Raw genomic sequence first — 22,465 nt, 5'->3', positions numbered from 1 at the left:
GTGTTTTTCACAAAATAAAATACATCCAAGCATAACCGGTCTCGTTCATCTTTGCCATTATTATCAGCAAAGATGGATAAGGATAAGAATAAGAATAAGTTTCTTGACTAAAATTGTTAAACTGGCAAAATAGGCAAAATAGTCTAATAGCCTAATAGTTTTACATTTTAGAAATATGTTTTTGCAGCATAGCGATAGAATATTCCTTAATTTAAGGTTTGCCAGAATTGAGATGACTGACAGCAGTAAATGTTTTTTTCCCACGAATTAATAATAACGGAACGTAGTGAAATGTGTCTTTGGTTCTTCCTGGACTGTAGGAAAGAAGTAGACTAACTCCTGAATCTGGAATTGGATTTGATCATCATTCTTGGACAAAAAGTGATAGCAACCTGATAGTACCTCTTTTTTTTTCTATTTACAACTGAGATCATCTATGAAAGCCTACGCTGTCCCGTGGCAGTCTGCCCTAACAATATACACCCTATACATGAGCGCATCTGCAAAGCAAGTAGATCTAAAGGTCTGGTTTCCTTGTTATATGAATTTTGTTTTAAGTCCGGTTATATGCCCCTAACTGTGGATGCTCAGTGGAGGAGTGATGTTCCAGACTTGGACTTAGATTTTAATTGGAATAATATCTGGTCAAATATCTTACTCACCTCTAGGAACCCAGACCATCAATTATTTAATTTAAACTATGTACATAGAACTTATCTAAGCCCCCGAAGGTTATGTGCGACGAAACTGTTAAATACTCCATACTGTGTACCTCCAATGAAATTGGATCACATGATTTGATGTGATGGTTGTTTTGTATTTTATTGTTTTTTTGTGTCATACAAACATATTATGTATGGAAAAAGAATATTAGATCGGTTTCCAACTATTAAATGTCACATACATAAATAAAATAATTAATAACAAAAAAAAAGTGATAGTAACAACTGATAGCACAGGGGCATTTCAAGACATCAGTGCCCCTGTGGCCTCGTCCATAGAACCATGCTCATGTTCTCAAATCAGAAATACGTCCCCTTGACGGTTACTTGTTATTTTTATTTCATGCCTGCATTAGTCTTGCATTTTTGAATTTGCGAGTGAAGCACACTGAGTTGCAGTAACAAAAAAAGCAATTACACAGAAAATGTGAGTTCTTTTATCATTGGGTAAAAAGTCAGTTTTCATTTTAAATCATCATATTGTTCAGTGTCAAGTAAGCATTTCTGTGTCTTTGGGTTTCATCCACTTGACAACGCTAAAGTAGCCCAATGTCGCTAAATTAGCAAAGATAACAAGAAATAAAATGAAATATGTCTCCTGTTGGCAAAATTTACAAAACTCATGTCAGCAAATTCCACAGGAGGATACGATAATTTCACTCTCGAAAGTTCACTAACGATCGCATTTAGAGTTTGGCACGTCATGATGGAGTCGGAGCAGCCCAGTTGGCACTAATTTACTTGACTGCTGAGTTAGCACTGCTCAGAAATGTTAGCACTCATCTCCTTTGTAGTAGTGCTCCATTGTTTACTATTTCATTTCGCATTAGACATGTTTTAATTGGGAACTTTAGGTGTATTTGGCTCACTTATGGCGCTGGTAGGGGGGCACAGATGTGCAGCAAACATTAATCATGGTTTATGTTTGGACCAAAATGGCCCAAATGTCACACTTTACAATGCTTATGGCAAATGTTGTGAGGAATGAAGGTGGCCAAAATAAAATGTGCATCCACTGTGTCTGGTGGATGTTTGGCTGAGTTTAAGAAGCCACATTAACCGTGAATCAAAGCCACCGGTTAGGGCCAAATGTGGGCCAAAGAAAGCTTCAGCCATATTTGAGCCAGACTTTATCTATCAAGGGGGGCTGTTTATCATTGAATATAATTAGTCTGACACCCGTCTGTGTTCTCTAAAAAAAGGACAAAAAAAAAAAACTAAAATGTAGACAATAAGCTAAAATTGTTTCCCCCTTCTTGGATTGTTCGGTCATTTTTATATATATATATATATATATATATATATATATATATATATATATATATATATATATTGTCACTGAGTTTTTATTCCATAAAGCACCTTGAGTTACTGTTCTCTTGATAAGGTACTTAAATAAATTAAGTGAAAAAGGATTTGGGCCCAGATGCATGAGCTCCAAAAAAAGGGATTTATTAACTTTATAAACAAAATCAAAAGCGCAGCTAAACAGGATTCAAAAACTAGAACAGGAACATGACAAAACCCAAAATAACCTGATCTGACACATGGAGGAAGGAGCCAGCACGGACCAGCAGGAAGCAAGGGGAAGACAAGAAGGCTTGACGAGACACAGGTGCTGACAATCAGGGCAGATGGGAACAATGGAAGTCAAGACAGAACTGAAACACGAAGACAGATGTTTCAAAATAAAACAGGAACTAAACACCAAGACCATCAGTGAGTCCGAAATGCCATACTAAAAAGTATATACTAAAAAGTATACTTAAATTCGGCACACTTTTGAGTAAATATCCGTAGTGTGCATTAATTCGGACGTACTATTAAGAGCGCACACTGCCGTAGGGAGGGGGGGGGGGTTGTTACCATGGTAACCTGTCACAGCAGCGGTAGCAGCGGTAGCAGCGGTAGCAGCGGTAGCAGCGGTAGCAGCGGTAGCAGCGCTCCGCTCTTTCCCGTTTATTCTGGCCGAAACAAGATGACATTATATAATATTATTAAATACGAATATTATAATATTAATATTATATAATAATATTATTATACTTAATATTATACTTATGACTGACATATACGTATCACTGCATTGCATTGTGGGAAGTTTCTGCTCGGCTAGTGTCCATCAATCCACACTAATACATTTATCCGGAATGAGTATGGATAGAGCATACTATTGAGTACGTTCTAATGTTTCTGACGCACTAAAAAATCTCGCACACTCATTTTTACATAATCATTGTGGTGGAAGTATGCGATTTCGGACGCAGCCCATGACACAAAGATTTGGAAGAAGTGGAGGAAAAGAAAGGAGCAGAACAACACTCATACGTGGAAATAAGACCCAGTTTGTTCCCAGTGTTCAGATAAAGCTCTTTTTTTATTAATATTTTTATTTGGGGAGATTTGCTCTTGCGTCATATTGGTAAAACCTTTTCATTTTCTCTATGTGTGATAAACATGAAGTACATCAAACAAGGCTGCCAGAGTTTTGTGCAAAAAAAGACCTAAATACAATATTATTGGGATTTAGTTGCAGAAGGACAAAAAGGAAAGGAAGCCCACGACTTAAAATGATTACATTGCGTCTTTGGTGCAGCAACAACTTCACGAGGACATGCTTGTACAGGCAGGAAAGCATCCCATAGTGTGTCTGTGAAACTCCGCTGCTTCGTGCCCTGCTTTCCTGCTCCCCACCAACAGGATGAGGCAGATGACCTTAATGCGTAGCTGGTAGCCAGACACGAAGTCGTTCTCAGGCAGCAGGAAGGCTGTATGACCGTCAGGGTTCATTTCATGTCAAACTGCTGGAACAAGTTTTAGTCTGAGGTTTGAAGTGGTGGAGGACGTTTTTGTTGTTTTTTTTCTTAATCAAGTGAAAGTAGCTGTGTAGTGTGGGAACATATGAAGAGGGTAAGTATTATTAAAACCGTCTTTTTCTGTCTGTGAGAGCATATATTGGGATGACAACCGCTTAAAAAGCCCAACATGACATCTGCCCACGAATTCCCATCATATTGCATTAGCTGCACCGTGCAAGTGAGCTGCACAAAGCTGTGAGATGGATCGCTCTTCGAAGAAGGAGGTGGAGCAGGTGGAGCTAAAAGTGTGACAGCTTCCTAAAAGAAATGAGAGATTTTTGATTAAATTTAAGAAAATTGTAATCATAGTGATGCTTTACGATTACGTTTAAATCATAAGTCCATAACAATAAGCTGATGTGAAAATTTACATCACAAAGAGTGCAGAGAAGACTTACCCGAACCAACATACACTGCAGCAGTTGACACGAGGCTTGATGAAATTGTGGAGAGTTAGGGGTTAGGGTTAGAGTTAGGGGTTAGGTGATTGCGGCTCCCCTGCCGGGAACCAATACGCTTCTCCCTCCACCGTTCATTAGTGTTCCAAAGATTGGAGAAGGTAGTGTTGCACTCTCACTCATACATCCAATTTGAGATCCGTATGCACAAAAGTACTTTGTCCGTGGCCTTTGGTGTGGTACTTCTGAGTGAGTTCCAGAGGCTTTTGTCATGAGATGTGCTGTATACTGTTTTAGGAGCTCTAGGCATCTCCCATGAGTGCATTCGGATTATGGAGGGATGATGGGTTAGAATAAGTGGGTTAGAGTGAGGTGGGGGACGTAAGAGGTGGGGGGAGGTTGATATTAGGGGAGAAAGTCTGGGGAGGTTTAAGGTTAGGAGAGGGGGGTGGGGTTGGGGTTCAGTTGGGGGAGGATGTTAGGGTTAGGGGGTTATGGTCAAGGGATTAGATTAGGGGTTAGGTGGGGGATGGATTCAGGGTTAGGGTTAGGAGGTTAGGGTTAGGAGGTTAGGGGGTTAGGAGCTTAGGGGGTTAGGAGGTTAGGGTTAGAAGGTTAGGGGGTTAGGAGGTTAGGGGGTTAGGAGGTTAGGGGGTTAGGGGGTTATGATTAGGAGGTTAGGGTTAGGGAGTTAGGGTTAGGAGTAAAGGGTTAAGAGTAAAGGGTTAGGGGGTTAGGGTTAGGAGGTTAGGGTTAAGGGTTAGGGGGTAGGGCTAGGCTTAGGAGGTTAGGGTTAGGAGTTTAGGGTTAGGGGGTTAGGGTTAGGAGTTTAGGGGGTTAGGGAGTTAGGGTTAGGAGTAAAGGGTTGGGGGTTAGGGTTAGGAGGAAAGGGTTAAGGGGTTAGGGTTAAGGGGTTAGGGGGTTAGAGTTAGGGGGTTAGGGTTAGGAGTAAAGGGTTAAGGGTTAGGGTTAGGGGGTAGGGCTAGGCTTAGGAGGTTAGGGTTAGGAGTTTAGGGTTAGGGGGTTAGGGTTAGGAGTTTAGGGTTAAGGGGTTAGGGATAGTGGTTTAGGGCTATCAAATACGTTTTCCAGTCTTTGATAGGAAGATTAAACCTTCACACACCTTTCATTGCAAAAAGCTTGAGTTTGCATAATTTAAAAGAGCTGTCAAGAACTCCATGCAGATTTCTGACAATTACAAGGACTGAAATGAACCGCCAAGCAGAAGCAGCATTGCTTAGCAATCCAGACTTTACGGCCCAATTGACTTTAAATCCCCTCAGATTTTAAGGTCACTAAAAGAGTCAGGTTTATTTACCCGTTTAATCCACTTTAGACTCTACCTAACTTAATGGGCTTGACTATCATCAGAAAAACAATGGAAGGGACATTTTAGGTTTCCAAAAAATAAACAGCTGATGCAACATATACTGTATGGTGAAAGTATAAGGGGTCCAGAAATAGATCCTTGAGGAAACAAACAAACGAGCGGCGCTGCAGAAGAGAAGCAGTCATTACTGAGTACAGAAAAGCCCGTCTCTGCCAGGTACCACTTGAAACCATTCAAAACCGTATTTGACACATTGTTCCAGTCTTGACAACAAAATGTTGTGATCCAAAGCTGCAGATGCGTCTAAAACCCCCAAAATGCAGCAATCGCTGAGTCAAAGGTAAATAAAAACTCTTCAAAGTGCAGTTTCTCTGCTGTGACTCGATTTAAAAACCAGACTGAAACTTTTCACAGATGTCCTGGCTGTGGAAGTTTATCAGACACAACTTTCTCCAGAACATTGGATAGAAACAGCCAGGTCAAGACTTATCTTTTTTATGGGATAAGACCAGCTGGAGCAAACACCCTTATTCTTATCTTATAAAGTTATTATTGCAGAAAATTATCAGTACAGGAAAAGGTGGAACTAACAAATGTTAATCATGCAACACATTTTTTTTAAAATCTTTTTTAAGGTGGAATATTGTTTCTAGAAGTTTAACATGTCATACAAATTCTAAAAACGGTCCAACAAAGTGGAAAACCTTTAAAATATCACTAATGTAATGTAATACTAATGTTACTAATTACTAAGCTTAGTCTTCTTTCTGTTCCCTTTCATTCAAGGAAAGAGATTTGTTATAATTATATTGAACTGTTTTGTTTTTCTTTTAATGAATGAAATAAAGAATAAAATTAAAAAATTTAAAATAATGTGCTGCAACTACTGTATGCAAAGAAAGACAAGGAGATGGGTGGAAGGCTGAAAAAAACGAGCCTACTGTTACTTTTAGAGTCACGTTCAACTGTGAAAAACTTACGAATCTTTAAAGCGTTCTGGCGCAGACTTGGCAATAAAGATAGATTTCAGAGGGGAAAATATTGCTGGCGCTTGATTTTCCCGGTTTTGACTTTGTTTCCAGATTAAAAGGGATTTGTTTTGCCTCTGTTGTTGGACTAAATCCACGAGTCCTGGCAAAGGCCTTCGAATCAAATGTTCACTACTCAAATAAAAACACTCGGGTCGATTATTTTTGTTTCTGCAGCGCAAACAAAGAAGTTCCCTCCCCGTGTGCCGGTCTCACATCCCCTCCACCCCATTCCATCACACCGCACCCTCTGCAGGAGGGGAAACAGGGAATAGCTCTGAGTTTATACCACCTCTGTGAGTCGTGGTCACGTTCCTGCAGCGCTTTATGAGCATCCGCGCAATCAGGCCATTTTCAGCCTTTTCAGCACAAATTCAGCAAGAAATGTATCTTATTTGCATAAAATACAAAAAGGGACTCGGTCCAACCCGGAAACAGATCTCTTTTATCACTGCGTACATTGAGTCACTCTGCGTCACTTTGGGGAAGAATTGATCCTGATCATTTGATTGACATTCCTTCAGACCTACTCAAACAAAACCCCACCTGGAAATTGAAATTGCAGATGACAGGTTTATGTCATGGGTGAGGTTTTTGTTTCTTGCTGTAGCTGTAAAGGAAATGTACTCAGCCTTTACACTCATACTTCCTTTTCGAGGGCCTGGCGCCCATCCACCATTATGAGGATGCAAGAAAATAGGTTTATGAGTGATTTAGGCCGACTGCAAATCAGACTACTGCACCTCTGCTTCTGTGTTTATTCTTGTACCTGAGACATAAGTCCTCCTTCCGAGTGCATGAGTCAGGGTTTATCCTGGAAGGCGACTTTTGTAGTTGGTGGCGTTGCTATTATTAGGTGCATTTGAAATTGTGCGAGGCAGTCTACACAGAGTGAAGCAGCGAGCTTGCGTTCAAACTTGTAAATTCAAAAGATTTTAAGTGAACCCATATTTTCCTTTATTATTATTGAGAGTTGACAAAATTGAGGGTATAAAAAGATTGGACATTTTGGCAAAGCTGTTGTCGATGCCATCTCGGCAGGAGGTGACTCCGCCCATCCGGCTGCGAGCCTGGCAGTGCTTTGAATCTGGCAAACATCTTTCTTCAATCTTTCTTCTCATTTCAGACACCAAAATAACGTCTTAAACAAGGAGGAAGATGCCGCCTTTGCCTCGCAGACCCAGCCCGGCCAACCAAGTCCCAGATGCCTTCAGGACCACCAGTGAGCACCAATAACAACATGAGAAGTCCTTTTATCTTGAAAATAAGAATGATTAAGCCTTGTTGGCTGGTTATTCCTTCATAACTTGTGGTTAAATACAATTTTATCTGATGAAGTACATCAAAATTTGATGTGACTTCTAAGTACAGAGACCTAAAGCCTTTTTCTACAAGACTGGAACCATATTTCTGCCATATGGTTGGACATTTTAACATGACAGTCAAATGAAGTTGATTCATTTCTGAAACCAGCCCCTACTGGTCATTTCATGTAAAGTATTTTCCCCTATTTCTGCATCTCTGAAAAGCAGTTATCCCCCCTTGGTTTCCTAATAAACACCTGTAACAATCTTTGGTCTAAATACTACAAATATCCCTTTCCCATCGCGTCCTTACAATTCCTGATTCAGCAGGTTTAAAGAGTCAGCATCCACTGAACCTTCAGAGTGCCTCTTTCGATTTCAGCGTTAAATATTTGTGCTTCCCAATTCTTCAATTTACATCACAAAAATTCTTGTTCATGTGAAATGAGTCTGGCCGCCCTCCCACTGGCAGCTATGTCCACTGGTTTCAAAGTTTATTTCGACGGGACAATGCATATTCATGAACACTACATTAAGCAGTGTAAATACACTGGGTTTAGCAGAAATGCTAGTTTCCACCCGCAGTCCCCACAAACAACCTCACTCACACTCACACCTACGGGCAATTTAGAATCACCAATTAACCTAGCATGCATGTTTTTGGACTGTGGGAGGAAACCAGAGTACCCGGAGGAAACCCACGCAAGTGAGTGAGACAACAGTGCTAACCACTAAGCCACCGTGCTGCCTTACAGAACAGGTACAGAACCGGAGAGATTGCAACAAGGTCTTTATACATTGCCTCATACAGGAGTGTCAAAGACGCAACAACCAAGGTTACTAATAATTGGTAATAACACGATCAACCGGTTCCCACCGTTCCCTCTCACTGCAGCAATTTTAGAGATCTTATCACCTTTCCTCTTCTTTGGTACTGCATGCCTCCTGGAAATCAAAGTTAAATCCAGAGGAAACAGACTCTTTGCATCAAAGAAGAACATAATTAGAATGACTGGCTAAAATAATCCTTCATTTTTTCATGACTTTTCACGTGAAATTGAAGCATTTCATTTAGTGTTTGATAAGTAATGAACCATTGCTCTATTTTTCACTATTTATTAGTTACAATTTCGTCATTATTTAATGTTTAATTTGGAATGACTCTCTGATTTGTTGGTTGGTTATTCCATGTTTAGCTCAGCTTTAATTAAACAGGAGTTAATTATTCGTTAAGGAATGAACCTCAAAACTGACAAGTTCTCCTGTAACTTAGGAAATGTGGATGTTATAATAAGGAGTTCATCCTGAAGATGGATTCAAATAGATTAGTCTCTTGTCTGGTGTGTTTGATTTCAATAAAGGAGACGGAAAGTTATAGTTTTTGGGAAATTAAAAAAAAAAAAAAAGCTTTTATCACTGGAAGCGCAGACGAATCCGGTTAAAACACATCGGCTGTTAAGCTTTAAAACAGGCTGAAATGTTCCAGGGAGAGGTTACAAGCTTAAACTAAGTAAAGCAGGTAGCCTAACTAAAATAAAAAATAAACTTTATAAAATCACTAACTTAAAGAGTTGCGCGTTTAGGAAAGCGGATGGAAGACGTGAGAGAGTTCCCATCCCGACTGACTTCTGTCCCCGTGGCCCTAAAATCCCTCGCCAACTCCGTGGACGCACGGCAAAATCCCGCAGGATTGTTGGGGTTTTGATTTCTTTTAAATATTTTTTCATCCAGATTTTTCCGTAAGTTCGTGCTTCAGGGGATGTGCATCTCCCCGTGAGGGGTGTGTGGGTGTGTGTTTGCGTATGGTGGTGTGATGGACCAGTTTACTTTAGATAAGGGCTTTAGACGCAGATTGGAGGTTGAGCAATCAGGCCCCAACCCGGGACAAACCTCTAACCAGCGCGGCACTTCCTTCCGCGTTTCCTGGTAGCTGGAAGCTTTTATAAATAGGGACTATGGTCAGCTCTCAGTCACTGTCCCGACTCCAAACCGTCAGAGACACACGTCTAAACCGCAGAAGGGTCGCAGCGAGAAGCCTTTAAGCCACCGACAGCATGATTCGTGCGGCGACGACGCTGCTTTTCTGTGCGCTTTTGGTGCGCGCCGCGGAGGAAGCGGCCGCGCTGCGCGGGCGCTGCGCGGGGGGGCTCTGCGCCTTCCAGCACCGACTCAACCTCCAAGCCGCCGACAAGTTCTGCACGGACAAAACGGGTTCTCTGCTGGAGCGAGGTCCCGGGGACGAGCTGCCGGAGCTGGCGGCTCTGCTGAGCCCCCTCGGGGGGAGATTCTGGCTGCGCAGCGGATCTGAAAGCTGCGCCGCCGCGTCCGTGAGGGGCCAGAACGTCACGGTGGAGTCGGTCCCGTGCACGGAGGCCCTGGACGGGTTCGTGTGCCAGTACGAGCCCGCTGACATGTGCGGTCCCGTCCAGGGAGGCGCGGGCGCGCAGGTCGGGTACATCTTCTCCGAGGACTTTGAGATGACAAACTCGGAAGCGCTTCCCCCCGGAACCGTGGCCACGGCGCAGGACGCGGCGGCGGGGGGGAAGTATCCGAGCTCCAAGCACATCTGCTTCGGCGCGACGTGGCTCGCGGCTCCGTGGTTCTGCGAGGTTCTGCGGGGCGGCTGCGAGCGCGACTGCGACCCGGCCGCGAGGGCGTGCGCGTGTCCCGCCGGCAGCGCCGTGCACGCCAACAACGTGTCGTGCGTAATGGAGGAAGACCCGTGCGCCGGCTGCGCGCAGGGGTGCCAGACGCAGACGCACGGAGGCGGCTTCGCGTGCACGTGCGACCAGGGATACAGGCTGGCGCCGGACGCGCGCGGCTGCGTGGACGTGGACGAGTGCGCGGAGAAGCCGGACGCGTGCGCCAACGAGGGCGAGGAGTGCGTGAACGTGCGGGGAGGCTACGAGTGCAGGTGCGCGCACGGATTCGACGGGGAGGACGGAGTGTGCGTGAACGTGTCCATCTGCTTCCTCTGCGAGCACACCTGTGTGAAGATCGACGGCGTGCACCGGTGCGCGTGCATGGAGGGCTTCGCCGTGTCCCCCGCAGACCCCACCAGGTGCGCAGGTGTCAAGTAACGAAGTACTATACTATACTTCGTTACCTTACTTAAGTAGAAATTTTGGTTATCTATACTTCACTGGAGTAATTATTTTTCAGACGACTTTTTACTTCTACTCCTTACATTTTCACGCAATTATCTGTACTTTTAACTCCTTACATTTTAAAAACAGCCTCGTTACTCTATTTCCTTTCGGCCTTCGAAAAAAACTATCCAGTTAAATTGCTCCATCCGGATAGAGTGAATTTGGTTGTGGTTGTTTCAGAGGTTCTTGTCCAGTTTTGTTCTTACATCCGTCGCCCTCAGATTCCTGCAACTAAACTTGGATGTACATTCCAATAAAGGTTAGGATAAATGATAACGTGCCTCTGAAGTTTGACTTTTTGCACCATTACAATACTTATAGGCAACTAGTCATCATATCTCCTGCTCTCTGAAACACAGGTTAATGCTCAATAGTACACATATATGGTTCTTTAATATATTTGCATTATACTAAGATGCATTCATTTCAATGGCTTTTGTCCTTAATGGATTTTTTCTCCCTTACATTACTTTTACTTTTATACTTTAAGTAGTTTTGAAACCAGTACTTTTATACTTTTACTTGAGTTAAAAACTTGAGTTGATAGCCTACTTCAACTTCTAAAGGAGTATTTTTAAACTCTACTATCTATACTTCTACCTGAGTAATAATGAATGTGAATACTTTTGACACCTCTGCAGGTGCGTGATGAGCTGCGGACGCGAGTGCGCGGCGATGTGCCACCCGGACCCGCAGAAGGAGGAGTGGGACATGCAGCAGTGCTTCTGCCCGGACGGATACGTCACCGACATCAGCAACAAGACGGCCACCTGCGTGGACATCGACGAGTGCGAGCACCAGAGCATGTGCGACCACGTGTGTGAAAACCTCTTCGGCGGCTACAGGTGCAGCTGCCACGACGGGTACGCGCTGCGGGGCGGCGGCAGGTGCGTGCCGGAGGAGGACGACGGCGGCGACGCGGAGGTCGGATCCGGTGACCCGACCGAGCGGCCCACTCCGGCCAGCAGCCAACCCGCGTCCTTCCCGCCCTACGTGCGGACCGGCAGCGTGCTGGGACTGACCGCCTTCGTGGCGCTGCTGCTCGCGCTGCTGGCCTGCACGGTCCGCTGGATGCTGCGGCGCTGCAGCACGTTCAAGCTGCACTCCTTCAAACACTCGGACCTGGACATCTTCAACCTGCAGCAGGTGACCACGGAGACCTACAAGAGGCTGTCCTTCGACAAGCCATCGAAAAACGGCGTGCAGAGACTCAGCACACTGCAGGAGACGCAGACTGGGGCCACCTAAAGTACCCCAGAGCAGCAGAATAAAAAAAACAGAAAAAACACTGTTAAGTATATCACTGCACACTGCACAGAATTGAAAAAGAGACTTTAGTTATTCATCTTTGCATGAGAAAGAAATCTTTTATAGGAACAAATTTCAGCAGCTGAAGATAAGATTCACAAAACAAGTCCAACAATAATGATGTTAAACTGCTGTAATCCCTTTTTTTATATTTGCAGTCCAGATGATGTGCTATTGGTGTTATTTTCCATTTTAAAGCTCTGGTTTTCACAGATGCTGTATTTAATGTGAAGGAAGAGCCGTTTCTGTGGCCAGACTGTGGCCGGATCACGTGCTTTTATCTGATCACTGACGGAGAAGTTGGTCGAGGTGCGAAGAGTAAATACTGTTAACTGCCTGTGTGTTAATTACAAATGAAAACAGCCCTACGAATCCCGGTGACAAGGATCCTCTGGACTGAGCGGGCCGGTCTGTGCATCCGAGCATCAGTCCGTGCGCCGCTGCCACCCACATTCCCCCGAGGTGGAGAGGTGGTTCTTTCTCTCCACTTAACACTGCTCTTCATAGGTCAACTTCAAATGAATGTAAAACTGTGCTGCTACTGACATTAGAGCTGTAGTTGAAACACACGTGCACCTCATCCAAGCATGCTGTAAACCAGGCTTGCTCCAAGCTTCACTGGTGTTTTATGTTCTCTGAGTCTTAAATGGTGGTTCGTGCAGCGGCCTCGTTGCAAATCTTTGTGCTCTGTGCTACAGTCACAATAACCTTTAGGTCCGTGTCGCCCCCCCTGGACTCCGTGTGTCACTTTAAAGGGGACCTATTATGGCTCTTAATGTATATTTTAAACAGGCCTTGAATGTCTTAAAAACAAGCTTTTGATTGTTTTTTTCTAAATAAATTAGAAATTCCGCCTCTGGGCCATGTCTTTATTTTTACCGCTTCTAACCTCCTTCTCTATGAGGGATTCTGAGGGTATGATAATGAGGCTCTGTGCCGGTTGGATACCTGAATGACGCGTAGCAGGGGAGGGCACAAAGCTTCGATCTGGGCAGAGCATCGCACTGAGCGCAGAGGAAAAATGGCACTATGATTACGATCCAGAGTCTGACCCAGAACGGCAGGACGAAAGTGAGTCTGTTGATGAGTTGCAGCCGCGGTTACAGCAGGATGTCTCAGAATGGTACGTTAAGATTTAAATGTGTTTATTGTTGTCTCTTTCATCTCGTGTAGTGAGCCACTAGATTATGAATTGTTCTCCTGTATAAACGTGATGTAACGTAACGTTTATTACGCACAGCAGTAATGTCCTTATTCTCCGTTTTTTTTTCTCACCTGACTGGAGTAACGTTATGTTGTCGGAGTTTGGTTAAACCAAACACAGTCTGAGTTGCTAGTAAAGTATCTTTGTATGAAGTAATTCGTAGCCTGCAGCTAACCAATGGTAGTGGTTAACGTTACAGCTTGACTTTTTTCACCGTCATTATGTTATAACGTTACGTAATGTTGTCCTGGAAGTTACTATGTAATTCTTCTTTTCTTCAGGTGCTCATGTGGGAACTGTGCCACGATGCCCGAGTTGGAAAACGTCTGTTCCAGAGAGATACAACAGGTATCACTCTAGATACACTGATTTCTGAGTACAATGTCATATTTTCTGCAAAACTATAACTTGTGCTTTCTCATTTCTTAGGTTACAAGACGAATGAATCAGGTTCTGCAACCAGTAATATCCAGCAAGTGTCGATGCAAAACCTAATTTGTAACTTGTAGCTGGCACGTTGCTATCAAAAATAAAACTCAACCAAAGCCTCCTCTGGTCTTCTGGAGGTGGGACAGAATACAGACATTTGCGTTGGTTTATACAACCAACGACAGAGCAATTCGCATGTCTAGCTCGAACAGACGCCATCACGATACACCGCTATGAATAAATGGCGGAGTTCTTGTTTTGGTGCCAGCGTTGGTTGCGGGCGTGGTTTCACGCAGCGGAGGCCGACCCCGTGACGTCACGACAGGAGCAGAATCTGAACGGCTCGTAGATCCACATCACACTGGACAGCTCATCCGGGCGGCTGTACAGACACTGCAGAATTTGGTTGCTTTCCTCCTTCTCTGAGTTGGCAGGCTGAGGGGAGACCACTTGCATAACCATATGTTAAAGCAAGAAAAAACGTGTTTTTCATAATAGGTCCCCTTTAAGACTTCCTACTAAACAATTAAAGCCTCTCTATGTAGCGAAACCATTTCTGACCACGTGGGGGCAGCACATCACAAGAAAAGTGCATGTGTCAGCCCTGGATACAAATTAAAATGAAGTGCACCTCTGGTGGCACAAAGTGGTATTACACAACCTGTCACATCAGCTCCACCTTTTTAGCACAGTATTGTGAAAAAAGCAGATCCATGTGGTCAGAACTTGTTATTTCTAATGAGATTAGTTGGAACCAGATCTCAGGAACAGCTGGGGGGCATCATAGCAGGGAACTAAGATCAAACATTGAGCAAGAGGCCTAAATGAGTAAATCTTACAGCAACTCAACTTCCATGCTACTGCCAAGCTAAAAAGGAACATAAAAATCCTTTGAGATGCTTTCCAACCATCTCAAGGTGGCTGTGCTGTGCTGCTTTCGATGATTTTAATAATACTGATGTATATAACGTGTATGTGGTCATGAAGTCAAATCTACACGTGTAAAAATACATGCATGGTTGTTGTGGCACAAAATATCACACAATGTGTCCTAATTCACCAGTAAAGGCAACAAAAATCAGCCAGCTACACTTCGAGGCTCCGAACGGATGAGCCTGCATCTCCTACAGTGTTTTCTGACTGACCAAGCTTTCCTGAACGCATCCATATTTAATTTCTGAGCTGGATTTTTGTAAAACCGTGACCCTATTCGACCTGGATGATGTTGCCCCCCACTCGGTATTATTTTGAAGGGTTGTGAAACAGAGATTTAAAGATGATTTTATTATGATATTTATTGGTCATGTGTCACATTCACTTTCTTAATTTGAGCACTTTCAGTTGACTTGTGCTCTGGCGTGTAACCAGAGAGGAACTCATCTGGACAAAAAAGCAAAAGCTGGGCAATTACTTCTATAATTACGCTCCCTTCATGTCTGACCAGGCAAACGTTTGTTTACACTGGCATGCTTGGGGTTGAGCTGGGAGGGGTTACTGACTAGGGAGGCGTTGAGAAAAAAGAAAAAAAAACCAGTGCGTGGGCACGACGTCGCATGCGTGCATGCGTGCATGCGTAAAAGTCGTGCGTAATTGGAGAGGTGGTCCGCCTCGCGGATGAGTGCGCAGGGGCAGCGAGTGGCTCACTCAGAGCCATTTCCTTCCTCCGACAGACCACTAATATGGAGTTAGGGGCTTATAAATGCGAGCGTAACGGTTCCTCGAGCAAACCCGTTGACAGACGGCTGGAACCCAGAAGAACTTAGACGCGAAACATCGGAGGCTCAAAAATGAATAATGTCACGCTGTTGCTTGTGTGGGTTTTCCTTTGTGTGGGAAAAGCCGGCGGGATCGCGCCGGAAAGCGGATACTGCATCGGGAATGAATGCTTCACGGTGTTCCGGGATGCCAGCAGCAGCTTCAGAAACGCGCAGCGTCAATGCACAGATGCCGGCGGCCACCTGATGACGGTGCGCTCCTCTGTATCACATGACGTTCTGCAGATCCTGTTAGGAAACCTAACGGGGAGCTTCTGGATCGGCTTGCAGCTCCTGAGCGGCTGTCCGGACGACTCCGCGGGGCTGAAGGGCTTCCAGTGGGTGACCAAGGACGCGGAGAGCGACTTCACCAACTGGCCGCTGAGCTTCAACAGCAGCTGCTCCTCCGGCCGCTGCGTGTCCGTGTCCAAGGAGGACGACTTTAAATGGATCCAGGCGCAGTGCGAGGGGCGCGCCGCCGGGTTTCTGTGCGAGCACAGCTTCAGTGACCCGTGCAAGGGGCTAGCCGTGGCCCCGGGGGAGTCCGTCTCCTACGAGACCCCGCTGGGCTTCACGGCGGAGGACCTGCTGTTCGCGCCGCCGGGGAGCGTCGCCACCCGTCTGCCGTCGGAGACCACGTCCATCTGCTTCTCCCAGCGCTGGCTGCGGGCGCCGTGGAGCTGCGAGATCAACGAGGGCGGGTGCGAGTACCAGTGCGCCGTGGACCCCAGCAGCAAAGCCCCGTCCTGCTACTGCCCCCCGGGGCAGACCGTCAACCCGGCCAACAACGTGAGCTGCGAGAAGGAGCAGGACGCGGACGACCCGTGCCTGCTGCTGCGCTGCCAGCAGGTCTGCTACAAGGACGGGGACGCGCACGCCTGCGCCTGCGAGCACGGGTACCAGCTGGCGGAGGACGGCCGGTCGTGCGTGGACTTCAACGACTGCGCGGACCCGCGCCAGTGTCCCGGGGAGAACTTCAGGTGCGCAGAGAGATGTGTCAAGTAACGAAGTACAAATACTTCGTTACCTTACTTAAGTAGAAATTTTGGTTATCCAGCACTGGAGTAATTATTTTTCAGACGACTTTTTACTTTTACTCCTTACATTTTCACGTAATTATCTGTACTTTTTACTCCTTACACTTTAAAAAACAGCCTCGTTACTCTAGATTTCATTTCGGCCTTTAAAAAAAAAACTATCCAGTTAAATTGCTCCATCCGGATAGAGTGAATTTGGTTGTGGTTGTGGCACAGATGTTCTTGTCCATGGACAAGAATGCTAGTAGCCTACATATTTATTTTTATTTTTATTTAACCTTTGTTTAACCAGGAAGTCCCATTGAGATACGAGATCTCTTTTGCAAGGGAGACCTGGCCAAGACAACAGCAGCAATAAAATACACAATACAAAATACATCACTCAAAAACCACATCAAACAGTATATCCATTCTACAGATAACAACTACATTCTTCAAGTAAATTGTTTCTTAACAAAGATTTAAATTCGCCAAGCGAAACCAGGGTGCTTAAGTGGATGAGGTCTTGTAAACCATTCCATGCCGATGGAGCAAAGTGAGAAAATGCAGTCTTACCTAATTCAGTGAGTGCTCTGGGAGTTTTTAAAAGTAGCCATCTAGTGGATCTGGTATTGTAGCTGCTAGAGGCTAGACAAATGAGACTACAAAGGTAAGGAGGAAGCTTACCCAAGATGGTTTTATATATGAAGATATACATGTGTGTTTTCCTCATATGATGTGCTCTCAAATAAAATTAAAAAATATATAAGTATAATAATATATATATTATAATAATAAGTGTAGTGGCAAAAATCTAATCATGAGTTTTCTTTCAATACATTCAGTCCTTTCTTTCTTATTGTTTTACCACATGGAAAGGCTTACGCTGTGTGTCAGACTCCCAGCTGTCCTTTAAATAAATCCAAAGAGCGTTGTGATTCACCGATGCTTAGACTTTATTGTAAAAATAACAAACTTTAAATAAAGATACAATTAGGGTCCTTGAGTTTTAAAAGTGGTTGTCAGAGGGTCCCATTCCTCTGCTGATCCTGAAGCTGCGGTCAATGAAGATTTCGCTGCTGTACCTGCCTTTTCCGTCATACGTCATACCACCAGAGGTGTCAAGTAACGAAGTACAAATACTTCGTTACCTTACTTAAGTAGAAATTTTGGTTATCTATACTTCACTGGAGTAATTATTTTTCAGACGACTTTTTACTTTTACTCCTTACATTTTCACGCAATTATCTGTACTTTTTACTCCTTACATTTTAAAAACAGCCTCGTTACTCTATTTCATTTTGGTCTTAAAAATAAACTATCCAGTTAAATTGCGCCATCCGGATAGAGTGAATTTGGTTGTGGTTGTTTCAGATGTTCTTGTCCAGTTTTGTTCTTACATCCGTTGCCCTCAGATTCCTGCAACTAAACTTGGATGTACATTCCAATAAAGGTTAGGATAAATGATAACATGCCTCTGAAGTTTGACTTTTTGCACCATTACAATACTTATAGGCAGGCCAGCTGACAGCCGGACAAATTAATCTAAGATGGGCCCCCCTGCACCCAGATCTCTCCTCTTCTTCCTCTTTCTCTCCTCTCCGTCTGCTCTTCAGGTTTTTATACAAGCTAATGGACGTTAACATTAGAGCTAGCCAGTTAGGTTAAGTTACAAGGTTGGTAAACGTTGTAACTGTTTCTTACCTTGCTCTACGCTGACTTTATTAATTCCAGCTTCACCGTCACCACCCTTTTTAAAATATTTGTGTAGAGAATCTCTGAGGCCTCCATTTTATTCTTCTCTTCTTCTCTTTTCTCTTCTTTTCTGAGCACCGGACTTGTGCTGACCAGACATTTTGACCATTCTAATGGTTGAATTAAATGATAATGTCAAATTTTGATCAGCGGCCAAACCATTTTTGTGTTGGGGGTTCGTGACCACAAGGACAAATAGGAAGAAAAACTAATAACAAGCTTTTATGTAACTCAAATACTATATATTTTTTCCACAAATAGGCATATTTTGAAACATTTTGAAAAATGATTCCATAATTTAATGAGAATAAAAAAATAAATATATATATATTTTTTCTTTTCAGTTCTGGGCACCCCCTAGCCCTGGGCCCCGGACCACAGACCCGTTTGTCCCCCCCTATCGGCGGGCGTGCTTATAGGAAACTATTCATCATATCTTCTGCTCTCTGAAACACATGTTAATGCTCAATAATACAAAAAATGGTTCTTTAATATATTTGCATTATACTAAGATGCATTCATTTCAATGGCTTTTGTCCTTAATGGCTTTTTTCCCCCTTACATTACTTTTACTTTTATACTTTAAGTAGTTTTGAAACCAGTACTTTTATACTTTTACTTGAGTAAAAAACTTGAGTTGATACTTCAACTTCTACAGGAGTATTTTTAAACTCTAGTATCTATACTTCTACCTGAGTAATGAATGTGAATACTTTTGATACCTCTGCAGGTGCGTCAACACGCCCGGCGGCTTCCAGTGCGTGTGCCAGGCCGGGTACAGGCTGAAAGCGGGAACGTGTGTGGACGTGGACGAGTGCGCGTCTGCCCCCTGCGAGCACATCTGCGACAACACCCCGGGCGGGTACGCGTGCTCGTGCTATGAGGGCTACGCCGTGGACGCGCAGTCCTCGGACAAGTGCGCGCTGTTCTGCGGTAGGGAGGAGTGCCCGGCCGTGTGCGACCCCAACGACCCGAGCCAGTGCTTCTGCCCGCATGGGTTCGTGCAGGACGTGCGGGACTCCGGCAGCTTCTGCGTGGACATGGACGAGTGCGCGTACTCGTACTGCGACCAGAGCTGCGAGAACACGTACGGCGGGTACACGTGCTCGTGCTCGCCAGGATTTACCCTGGTCGAAATATACAAGTGCATTAAGAACGATGACGAGGATGGAGACGGAGACGGGGGCTCTGGGATGACGCGCGCCCCCGATGTGCTCGGGACGACGCGCGCTCCCGCGCCGGCTCCGACACGGAGGCCGTCCGCGGTGTCGGCGGGCGGACTCGTGGGGATTATCGTGTGCACGGTGTTCTTCGTGGTGCTCCTGGTGTTCGTGGCTCATCTCGTGTTCACCCGCAGGAGGAAGCAGGAGCATCAGGTCGCGTAAAAGCTGCCGAGGTCACGGCAGGTCAAGAGAGACTGCAGTTTAACGCTGTGTTCCATTTGTACTCGGAAGTCGGAATTTTCTATCAAAACTTTTGAAGTTTCAACTGGACACCCCCAACCCCACCCCTGAAGTTGAATATATCATGGTTCCGACTTAATGTCATAAACAAAAAACGATGTCCGTCCTCTTATCAGTGGACGTGCTGCTGTTCGTACGTGCTAAATGTTTTATACAGTGTGGTTATAAATCAGCAAGCTGTGCTCCATAACTTCAGGACTCGTAGGGATGTCACCTGACCACTTTCCAGGTGTAAAATCACAAACCAGCCTCTCTGAGAGTCGGACTAGCCGTTGGCAATGCTGCATCATGGCAACGCTGGGCGGTGAAAGCAGCAGAGCGGTGGACGCCAGCAGTGGCAGTGCCTTATCCTGATGTCAGGGACACTGAAGCTCCTCCGACCCTCCGAGATGAACTTTCAGCAGCGTTCCAGTTGAAACGTCCAACTGGGAATCTTGAAATGCAAAATTCAGAAAACACAACGTTCCCACCGCCAGCTTTGTGAGAAACAGTGCCTCATAGAAACCGCTGTGCATTTAGCACAAATACACAGCATAGCAACCATCCACCGGTAAATAATGTGAACATTATAAGACAGTGTTGTTATATACGCTAGAATGAGCTGAGGTTTTACTTTTATTCAATTCATGTAGCAGCCACGCTGGGTCTGAAGTCAGGGACAGGTGAGGTCTCTCTGACCCTACAACTTGGAATTCCCATTTCAGACGGCGTTCGAGTTAAACCTCCAACCAGGAACCCAGATCTGCTGAGTTCTGAGTACAAATGGAGCGTACCAGCATGACATGTGAATGTACAAGTCAAGTCTTTTTATTTTTTAAAAAGTTAAAGTTTGGATAGACTTGAGAAGATGCAGATGACAAGGGGAGAGCAATAAAACGAGTTAGATGTTGTGATGGCTTAGAATTCCATGTAGTAACACATCCATAATACAGTTGTTACAGTTTTCTGTGAATAAGGACTTGAACTGCCGTGTCAGGACTGGTTTTGTTTACCACTCAACTCACATACAACAGGTGCCATGTAATGGGACTGACAAAAGAACCCCGCCTCTGTTATAGTTTGTACTGGGATATTAAAAATGTTTTTAAAAAACCTAAATATTGGACATGAGTGTTTTTTTTTTTTACTGGCGCTTTACAACTCTCGCTTCTCAGACTTAAGCTTCAGGCGCCATCGTGTGGCAGAAACAGAGAACTACACCTGCACGGAACCCATAACACCTGACGTCATCCATTTACAGTCTAATTCAGCAGTAAAATGTATTAAAAAAATCATCAGACTGACAAGAAGCTACACTAAGAAAAAGAAAAAAATGGTCAGGTGTCTCGTTTCAGTTGGATTTTAATCCCTTTCTCTGCGGTAGTGCCTCAGTATGTTTAGATTTGACTTGCTTCATCCAGTACAAGCCGTAGGATGGATGTCTTAAAGGGGACAGCGTGTTAAATAGTAATTAATAGAATATGAGATGTGTTTTATAAGAAATTTAAAAAATCCTTCTCTTAAAGGTAACTACACCTGGCAAATGCTCACTTTGGCCTAAAACACGCCTCTCTGAGGTGAAGCACAGAGAGGCAGAACAAACATACTCCTCTTACAGAGGACCTCCAACTGCTATGATGCCAGAGAGACTGCAGTTTAACGCTGTGTTCCATTTGTACTCAGAAGTTGGAATTTTCTATCAAAACTCGGATGTTTCAACTGGACACCCCCAACCCCACCCCTGAAGTTGAATATATCATGGTTCTGACTTAATGTTATAAACAAAATGATGTCCGTCCTCTTATCCGTGGCCGTGTTGCTGTTCGTACGTGCTAAATGTTTTATACAGTGTGGTTATAAATCAGCAAGCTGTGCTCCATAACTTCAGGACTCGTAGGGATGTCACCTGACCACTTTGCAGGTGTAAAATCACAAACCAGCCTCTCTGAGAGTTGGACTAGCCGTTGTCAATGCTGCATCATGGCAACGCTGGGCGGTGAAAGCAGCAGAGCGGTGGACGCCAGCAGTGGCAGTGCCTTATCCTGACGTCAGGGACACTGAAGCTCCTCCGACCCTCCGGGATGAACTTTCAGCATCGTTCCAGTTGAAACGTCCAACTGGGAACTTGAAATGCAAAATTCAGAAAATGCAACGTTTCCAACGCCAGCTTTGTGAGCAACAGTGCCTCATAGAAACCGCTGTGCATTTAGCACAAATACACAGCATAGCAACCATCCACCGGTAAATAATGTGAACATTATAAGACAGTGTTGTTATATACGCTAAAATGAGCTGAGGTTTTACTTTTATTCAATGCATGTAGCAGCCACGCTGGGTCTGAAGTCAGGGACAGGTGAGGTCTCTCTGACCCTACAACTTGGAATTCCCATTTCAGACGGCGTTCGAGTTAAACCTCCAACCAGGAACCCAGATCTGCTGAGTTCTGAGTACAAATGGAGCGTACCAGCATGACATGTGAATGTACAAGTCAAGTCTTTTTATTTTTTAAAAAGTTAAAGTTTGGACAGACTTGAGAAGATGCAGATGACAAGGGGAGAGCAATAAAACGAGTTAGATGTTGTGATGGCTTAGAATTCCATGTAGTAACACATCCATAATACCTTTGTTACAGTTTTCTGTGAATAAGGACTTGAACTGCCGTGTCAGGACTGGTTTTGTTTACCACTTAACTCACATACAACAGGTGCCATGTAATGGGACTGACAAAAGAACCCCGCCTCTGTTATAGTTTGTACTGGGATATTAAA

At 44.5% G+C, this 22,465-nt stretch overlaps 2 protein-coding genes across 2 annotated transcripts; both read left to right on the top strand.

The window, feature by feature from the left end:
• Positions 1-9,522: 9,522 nt before the first annotated feature.
• On the top strand, positions 9,523-12,968 carry LOC133418418 (thrombomodulin-like). The gene is made up of 2 exons (XM_061707093.1): positions 9,523-10,701; positions 11,431-12,968. Exons 1-2 carry the CDS (start codon positions 9,695-9,697, stop codon positions 12,035-12,037), a joined length of 1,614 nt encoding a protein of 537 aa, XP_061563077.1. The 5' UTR covers positions 9,523-9,694; the 3' UTR covers positions 12,038-12,968.
• Positions 12,969-15,341: 2,373 nt separating this feature from the next.
• On the top strand, positions 15,342-20,816 carry LOC133464506 (thrombomodulin-like). Its single transcript, XM_061746529.1, has 2 exons — positions 15,342-16,464; positions 18,986-20,816. Exons 1-2 carry the CDS (start codon positions 15,518-15,520, stop codon positions 19,638-19,640), a joined length of 1,602 nt encoding a protein of 533 aa, XP_061602513.1. The 5' UTR covers positions 15,342-15,517; the 3' UTR covers positions 19,641-20,816.
• Positions 20,817-22,465: the final 1,649 nt, after the last annotated feature.

The sequence above is a fragment of the Cololabis saira genome, chromosome 18 (genome assembly GCF_033807715.1).
Source record: "Cololabis saira isolate AMF1-May2022 chromosome 18, fColSai1.1, whole genome shotgun sequence".
Taxonomy (NCBI): domain Eukaryota; kingdom Metazoa; phylum Chordata; class Actinopteri; order Beloniformes; family Belonidae; genus Cololabis; species Cololabis saira.
This window is presented reverse-complemented; position numbering and strand designations above follow the sequence as displayed.